Consider the following 7,677-nt stretch of genomic DNA (forward strand, 5'->3'; position numbering starts at 1 on the left):
TTATATCTGATCAAATGCACATTGTTATTCTTTAGTTTGGGTTAAACAAATTAATTTTGCTTGGTTGGAACAGCAGCTATGCTAATTATGTCTCTATTTGTTTCTCAGTTTTCTCTGTTATTCACATCCCGTGGTAACTAGGATTTACACAAGCTTCAGTCTGGATCCAGAACACCTGAGAAGAGATGATGCCAACCCCTCAGAGGACCTCAGATGATGCCAACCCTGAAACAACATACAGAACTACCACATTTTGCTATAAGTTTGATTGCATCATATAATAATTGCTGTTAATAGTGTTCATTGTCTGTTTGATTACGTCTTGAATTGATTTTTCCGTACATTTCTGCCATATGTACATTAACTGACAGTCACCACTGATAAGCTACCACTAAATATTGTAGAAACTTCATTTGCTGTAAAGTTGCTTTGCAACGATTTGTATCGTGAAAAGCGCTATACAAATAAACTTGAATTGAAGTGAATAGTGTTAATTACATTAAATTATTTTAATGCATTAAGGACTGTTTAATTAATCGCATGCGTTAACGCGTTACATATCTAAATAAAAATAGACTATAGATATACAGTATATGATCCAAACTAGTAACCAACTACTTGAGTAGATTTTTTTATCCGATACTTTTTTGACTTGTACTCAAGTAACTATTCAGGCTTTTACTGGAGTAAATATTTCTATAAGTACTTTTACTTGAGTACAGTTTTTGGGTACTCTACCCACCTCTGATAAAGGTGTAGATGTTTGTAAAATTGAACTTAAGTTGTTTCAAAATAAGTGGTATACTACCTACTGCAGAAGTTGTAGTTTTCGAAGAGACTGTCGAGATTGTAGTAGTTTCTGGATAAGTCGTGCCCAGGAAAACAGTTTCCATATAAGTGAGACTTTTCAGAGCCATTGTGGCTTCAACAGATGTTAAGCCAGGAGTAGTTTCAGACGTGATTGTTCGAGCAGTTGTCCTTACTGGTGTGTATATTTCCATACATTTTCCTGTTGAATTAACGGTTTCAGTAAAAGTGGTGCCTAGGGTTGTAGTTTCTGCAGAATTGGTGCCAAGAGCACCATAGTAGTTTCTGTTTGAGACACTGTGATTTCAACAGCAGACATTAAAGCCAGGCATAGTTATAGCTGAGATTGCTGTTCCAGCAGTTGTCATTACACGCGTGGATGTTTCCAGTATTATAGCTTTTGAACTAAAAGAGGTACTTTTAGTACTATTGAACTATTGCAGTGGTACCTGTAGGATACATTTTTGAAGTTTTCAGAGCCATTGTGGACTCAGCAGCAGACTTTAAGAAAGGCATAATTATGTGGTACCAAGGGTAGAAGTTTCTGTAGTAATATCTTCAGAAGTGGTAGTTTGAGCCAATGTGGTTTCTACAGCGGATTGTTCCAACAGTTGTCATTACATGTGTGGATGATCCCAATACTATTCCTGTTGAACTAACAGATGGTTTTGTTTCAAGCAAAAGTGGTGGCAAGGGTACTAGTGTGTGCACAAGTGGTACCCAGGGAAGTACCTTCTACAAAAGAGGGACCAACGGTGTTTTTTTTTTTTTACAGAAGTGGTGCCAAAAGTAGTAGTTTCTACAGTAGTGGTGCCTAATGGTAGTTTGAGCCATTGTGGTTTCAACAGCAGGCGTTAAGACAGGTGTGCCTATAGCTGTAGTTCCTGCTGAACTAATTGAGGGTGTTGTTTCAGCAAAAGTGCTATCAAGCATTATAGTTAATGCAGAAGTGGTTCCAAGTGTAGTTTCTGGAGAAGTAGTGCCCAAGTTAGTACCTTCTACAGATGTAGTACTAAGGGTAGTGCACAAGTGGTACCCAGGGAAGTACCTTCTACAAAAGTGGGACCAACGGTGGTGTTTTTTTTTTTTTCAGAATTGGTGCCAAGTGTTGTAGTTTCTGCAGTAGTGGTGCCTAATGGTAGTTTGAGCCATTGTGGCTTCAACAACAGATGTTAAGGCAGGTGTAGTTATAGTGGTGCCAAGAGTAGTAGTTTTTGGAAAAGTAGTGCCCAAGGTAGTACTTTCTGCAGAAGTGGTAGTTTTGGTCACTGTGGTTTCATCAACAGATGTTAAGCAAGGCAAAGTTATAGCTGAGGTTGTTTTTCCAGTAGTTGTCATTACTGGTGGGTATGTTGCCAATACTACTGCCTTTGAACTAACTAAGGGTGCAGTTTCTGCAGAAATGGTACCAAATTTAGTACTTTCTGCAGAAGTGATGCCAAGAGTACTAGTTTATACAGAAGTGCTACCAAGTGTAGTCATTTCTACAGATGTGGTTTCAAAAGTAGTAATTTCTGCAGAAGTGGTAGTTTGAGCCAGTGTGGTTTCAACAACCGATGTTAAGGCAGGTGTAGTTATAGTTGAGGTTGTTGTTCCAGCAGTTGTTTTTACTGGTGTGGTTTCCAATACTATTCCTGCTGAATTAACTGAGGGTGCAGTTTCTGCAGAACTGGTGTCAAGAGTAGTAATTTCTGCAGAAGTGGTAGTTTGAGCCATTGTAGTTTCAACAGCAGATGTCAAGGCAGGCGTAGTTATGGTTGAGGTTGGTGTTCCAGTAGTTGTCATTAATGGTGTGGATGTTTCCAATACTATTTCTGTTGAACGAACTGAGGTAGTTTCAGTGATACCAAGGGTAGTAATTTTTGCAGAAGTGGTGCCTAGGGCTGTACATTCTATAGAAGTGGCACCAAGTGCAGTAATTTCTGCAGAGGTGGTACACTGAGCCACTGTTGTTTCAACAGCAGACGTTAAGGCAGGCATAGTTGAGGTTGTTGTTGTTCCGGCCATTGTCATTCCAAGTGTGGATCATTTCCATTAATTCATTTCCAATAATTCTGTTGAACTTACAGAGGATGTTGTTTCTGCAGAAGTGGTGCCCAGGGTTGTACTTTCTACAGAAGTGGTGCCAAGTGCAGTAATTTCTACAGACGTGGATCCAAGTGTAGTAATTTCTGCAGAAGTGGTAGTTTGAGCCACTGTGGTTTCAACAGCAGATGCTAAGGCAGGCGTAGTCATGCTTGTTGTTCCAGCAGTTGTCATTACAAGCATGGATGTTAACAAGATTCCAGTTGAACTTACAGAGGATGTTGTTTCTGCAGAAGTGGTGCCCAGGATTGTGCTTTCTATAGAAGTGATGCCAAGAGTAGTAGTTTCTGCAGAGGTTGTGCCCAGGGTTGTACTTTCTACAGAAGTGGTACCAAGTGAGGGAGTTTTTGCAGAAGAGGTGCCCAGAGTACTAGTATCTACAGAAGTACTGCCAAGTGTAGTACTTTCCACAGATGTGATTCCAAGGGTAGTAATTTCTGCAGAAGTGGTGCCTAGGGCTGTACATTGTATAGAAGTGGCACCAAGTGTAGTAATTTCTGCAGAGGTGGTACGCTGAGCCACTGTTGTTTCAACAGCAGATGATAAGGCAGGCATAGTTACAGTTGAGGTTGTTGTTGTTCCGGCCGTTGTCATTTCAAGCTGGATGTTTCCAATAATTCTGTTGAACTTACAGAGATTGCCGTTTCTGTAGAAGTGGTCCTTAAGCTAGTACTTTCTATATAAGGGGTGCCAAGTGTAGTCGTTTCTGCAGAAGTGGCAATTTGAGCCATTGCAGTTTCAAAAACAGATGTAATTCAGGTCTAAGTATAGCTGAGGTTGTTGCTCCAGCAGTTGTTGTAACTGGTGTGGATGTATCCAACACCATCCCTGTTGAGCTAACTGAGGATGTAATTTGAACTGAAGTGGTGCCAAGGGTAGTACTTTCTATAGAAGTGGTGGCAAGTGTAGTGGTTTCAAATGCTCCTGTTGAACTTACAGAGGAAGTTGTTTCAGCAGAAGTAGTGCTCAGGGTTGTACTTTCTACAGTAGTGGTGCCAAGTGTAGCAATGTCCACAGAAGTGGTGTCAAGGGTACTAGTTTTGGCAGAAGTGGTGTCCAAGGTTGTACTGTCTACAGAAGTGGTGCCAAGTGCTGTCATTTTTACAGACATGGTTCCAATTGTAGCAATTTCTGCAGAAATGGTAGATTGACCTTTTGTGGTTTCAGCAGGAGATGTTAATGCAGGTATAGTTACAGATGAGGTTGTTGCTCCAGCAGTTGTCATTACTGGTGTGGATATTTCCAATATTCTTCCTGTTGAGCGAACTGAGGGTGTACTTCCAGCAGAAATGGTGCCCAGCATAGTACTTTCTATAGATGTGGTTCCAAGTGTAGTAATTTCTGCAGAAGTGGTAGTTTGAGCCATTGTGGTTCCAATAACAGATGTTAAGCCAGGTGTAGTTGTAACTGAAGTTGTTCCAGCAGACGTCAATACTGGTATAGATGTAACCAATATTCCTGTTGAACTTACAGAGGATGTAGTTTTTATGGATGTGGTTTTAAGGTAGTACTTTCTACAGAAGGGGTGTCGATGGCAGTAGTTTCTACAGAAGTGCTGCCAAGTTTAGTCATTTTTGGATCAAAGTACAACTTTGTTGTTCCAGCAGTTGACAGTACTATTGTGGATGTTTCCAACAGTACTCCTGTTAAACTGAGGGTGTAATTTCAGCAGAAGTGGTGCCAATAGTGGTACTTTCTACAGAAACGGTGCCAAGGGTAGCAGTTTCTGCAGCAAAGGACCCAAGGATAGTAGTTTCTGCAAAAGTGCTGGAAATTGTAGTAACTTCTGTAGTTTCAGCAGAAGTGGTGCCCAGGGTTGTACTTTCCACGGAAGTGCTGCCAAGTGCAGTAATTTCTACAGATGTGGTTCCAAGTGTAGTAATTCCTGCAAAAGTGGTAGTTTGAGCCATTGTGGATTCAACTGCAGATGTTAAGGCAGGCGTGGTTATGATTGAGTTTGGTGTTGCAGCAGTTGTCATTACTGGTGTGGATGTTTCCAATACGGCTGTTGAACTTACAGATGAAGTTGTTTCTGCAGAAGTGGTGCCCATGGTTGTCCTTTCTACAGAAGTGGTGCCAAGGATAGTAGTTTCTGTAGAAGTGGAGCCAAGTGTTGTAATTTCTGTAAAAGAGGCAGTTTGAGCCATTGTGGATTCAACTGCAGATGTTAAGGCAGGCGTGGTTATGATTGAGTTTGGTGTTGCAGCAGTTGTCATTACTGGTGTGGATGTTTCCAATACGGCTGTTGAACTTACAGATGAAGTTGTTTCTGCAGAAGTGGTGCCCATGGTTGTCCTTTCTACAGAAGTGGTGCCAAGGATAGTAGTTTCTGTAGAAGTGGAGCCAAGTGTTGTAATTTCTGTAAAAGAGGCAGTTTGAGCCATTGTGGTTTCAACTGCAGATGTTGAGGAAGGCATAGTTGCTGTTGTTCCAACAGTTGTCATTACAAGCGTGGATGTTTCCAAGATTCCTGTTGAACTTACAGAGGATGTTGTTTCTGCAGAATTGGTAGTAGTTTCTGCAGAAGTGGTAGTTTGAGCTATTGTGGTTTCAACAGAAGATGTTAAGGCAAACGTAGTTATGGTTGATGGTGTTGTTCCAGCAGTTGTCGTTACAAGCCAGGATGTTTCGAAGATTCCTGTTGAACTTACAGAGGATGTTGTTTCTGCAGAAGTGGTGCCCAGGGTTGTACTTTCTATAGAAGTGGTGCCAAGGGTAGTAGTTTCTGCAGAAGTGGTGCTAAGGGTAGTAGTTTCAACAGAAGTGGAGCCAAGTGCAGTAATTTCTGAAAAAGGTGTAGTTTGAGCCATTGTGGTTTTGACTGCAGATGTTGAGCCAGGCGTAGCTGCTGTTGTTCCAGCAGTTGTTACAAGCAATGTTTTCAAGATTCCTGTTGAACTTGCAAAGGATGTTTTTTCTGCAGAAGTGGTGCCAAGGGTTGTGCTTTCTACATAAGGGATGACAATGGTAGTAGTTTTTGCAGAGGTTGTGCTCACAGTTGCACTTTCTACAGAAGAGGTGCCAAGTGAGATACCTGTTGCAGAAGTTATGCCAAGGGTAGTAGCTTCTGCAGAAGTCATGCCTATGGTTGTACTTTCTACAGAAGTGGTGCTAAGTAAGGTACTTGCTGCAGAAGTGATGTCAAAGGTAGTAGTTTCTGCAGGAGTGGTAGTTTGAGCCATTGTGGTTTCAACTGGAGATGTTGAGGCAGGCGTAGTTGCTGTTCCAGCAGTTGTTGTTACAAGTGTGGATGTTTCCAATATTCCTGTTGAACTTGCAGAGGATGTTTTTACTGCAGAAGTGGCACCAAGGGTTGTGCTTTCTACAGAAGAGGTGCCAAGTGAGGTACTTGCTGCAGAAGTAGAGCCAAGGGTAGTTGTTTCTGCAGAAGTCGTGCCCAGGGTTTTGCTTTCTACAGAAGTGGTGCCAAGGGTAGTAGTTTCCACAGCAGTGGTTTCCAGGGTTGTTCTTTCTTCAGAAGTCGTAGTTGTTTCTGCAGAAATGATGCCAAGTGTAGTAGTTTTTGTAGAGGTTATGCTCACGGTTGTACTTTCTACAGAAGAGGTGCCAAGTGAGGTACTTGCTGCAGAAGTAGAGCCAAGGGTAGTTGTTTCTGCAGAAGTCGTGCCCAGGGTTGTGCTTTCTGCAGAAGTGATGCCAAGGTTAGTAGTTTCTGCAGATGTTGTGCTTTCTACAGAAGTTGTAGTAGTTTCTGCAGAAGTGATGCCAAGGTTAGTGGTTTCTTCAGCAGTTGTGGCAAGGGTATTAGTCTCTGTGGTAGTTTTAGCCATTGCGGTTTCAACCGCAAACGTTACGGCAGGTGTTGGCTCAGGTGAGATTGTCATTACATTTGTGGATGCTCCTAAAATATTTACTGTCGAACTAATGGAGGGCATTATTTCAGCAGTATTAGTTCTCGGAGAAGTAGTTTCTATGGAAGTGATGTCTGGAAAAGTAGTTTCAGCAGAAGTAGTTTTCAGAGCTATTGTGGTTCCAGCAGCAGATGTTAAATAAGGCATGGTTTCAGGTAAGGTTGTTGCTCCAGCAGTTGTCATAACAGGTGTGTATGTTTTCAATACAATTTCTGTTGAGCTAACAGAGTGAGCTGTTTCTGCAGAATTCAAAGGAGTCAATGGTTTATCTGAGAAACCCCATTCATAGTCATGTCTTGTGCTTTTCAATGTAGCCTGGCCTGTTTGTGTGGGAGTACTTGATGAAAGTGTTCTTTGGCTAGTTTTAAGAGTTTTTTCAAATTCCCCACATGGAACAGTGGGTTTGACATCAAAGTCTGAAAGGTCCAAATCTGTCCCAAACTCTACATCAGCATCAACAACAGGAGTTGCAGTTTTGGTGATCCTGTCTGGTTGTGTAGCTGCACTTGAGGATTCCCCTTCTTTGGTTGTACCAAGCGTTATAGTTGGTGGCCTGAAGGGATCAGTGTTTGTCCATGAAGTGGGGTGTGGATATCTAGGTGTGCTGGATGGAAGTGTCCTTTGGGTAGTTTTAGGGATTTCTTCAAATTCCCCACATGGAACAGTGGGTTTGACATCAAAGTCTGGAAGGTCAAAATCTGGAAGGTCAAAGTCTGGAAGGTCAAAGTCTGTCCCAACAGTAGGTATTGAATCATATTCCCAAATAAAATCAAAAGGGTCTTGTCTTCGTTTTCTGATGGCCTTTTTAAACGTCTGTTGAACACAGGACAACATGACTGTCTGCAATTTTCCAGTCACATCAAGATAATCCAGCTGGAGAATACCATCCTGGCAAAATCAATACATTGTAAAA

At 41.7% G+C, this 7,677-nt stretch overlaps 2 protein-coding genes and 1 long non-coding RNA gene across 4 annotated transcripts in view; 1 reads left to right on the forward strand and 2 right to left on the reverse strand.

The window, feature by feature from the left end:
- Positions 1 to 1,217, reverse strand: part of LOC107654027 (uncharacterized) — a 5,233-nt gene extending 4,016 nt beyond the window's left edge. Inside the window, exon 1 of one of the 2 annotated variants that reach the window (XR_001630297.1) lies at positions 813 to 1,217. This is a non-coding gene — a long non-coding RNA (uncharacterized LOC107654027). Of the gene's footprint in view, positions 1 to 808 lie in introns of both variants that reach the window. The other variant, XR_001630296.1, reaches the window with a different exon arrangement.
- Positions 1,218 to 1,236: 19 nt separating this feature from the next.
- On the forward strand, positions 1,237 to 7,622 carry LOC107654025 (uncharacterized). Its single transcript, XM_016440913.1, has 5 exons — positions 1,237 to 3,220; positions 6,496 to 6,734; positions 6,930 to 6,964; positions 7,100 to 7,454; positions 7,485 to 7,622. The coding sequence occupies exons 1-5, from the start codon at positions 3,041 to 3,043 to the stop codon at positions 7,582 to 7,584; spliced, it is 909 nt and encodes a 302-aa protein (XP_016296399.1). The 5' UTR covers positions 1,237 to 3,040; the 3' UTR covers positions 7,585 to 7,622.
- On the reverse strand, positions 1,898 to 5,721 carry LOC107654026 (mucin-5AC-like). The gene is made up of 2 exons (XM_016440914.1): positions 5,551 to 5,721; positions 1,898 to 4,370 (listed from the first exon to the last, which is right to left on the reverse strand). The coding sequence occupies exons 1-2, from the start codon at positions 5,700 to 5,702 to the stop codon at positions 3,569 to 3,571; spliced, it is 954 nt and encodes a 317-aa protein (XP_016296400.1). The 5' UTR covers positions 5,703 to 5,721; the 3' UTR covers positions 1,898 to 3,568.
- Positions 7,623 to 7,677: the final 55 nt, after the last annotated feature.

This window comes from Sinocyclocheilus anshuiensis, unplaced genomic scaffold, assembly GCF_001515605.1.
Source record: "Sinocyclocheilus anshuiensis isolate Anshui unplaced genomic scaffold, SAMN03320099.WGS_v1.1 scaffold454, whole genome shotgun sequence".
Lineage (NCBI taxonomy): Eukaryota > Metazoa > Chordata > Actinopteri > Cypriniformes > Cyprinidae > Sinocyclocheilus > Sinocyclocheilus anshuiensis.

Coding starts and splice junctions, on each gene's coding strand:
- LOC107654025 (XM_016440913.1), top strand. CDS start 3,041: ATGCTTGTTGTTCCAGCAGTTGTCATTACAAGCATGGATGTTAACAAG. Junction 6,735..6,929: donor GTTGGCTCAGGTGAGATTGT/CATTACATTTGT, acceptor AGGTAAGGTTGT/TGCTCCAGCAGTTGTCATAA. Junction 6,965..7,099: donor CATAACAGGTGTGTATGTTT/TCAATACAATTT, acceptor TTTGTGTGGGAG/TACTTGATGAAAGTGTTCTT.
- LOC107654026 (XM_016440914.1), bottom strand. CDS start 5,702: ATGGCTCAAACTACACCTTTTTCAGAAATTACTGCACTTGGCTCCACT. Junction 4,371..5,550: donor ACCACTTCTGCAGAAACAAC/ATCCTCTGTAAG, acceptor CATAAAAACTAC/ATCCTCTGTAAGTTCAACAG.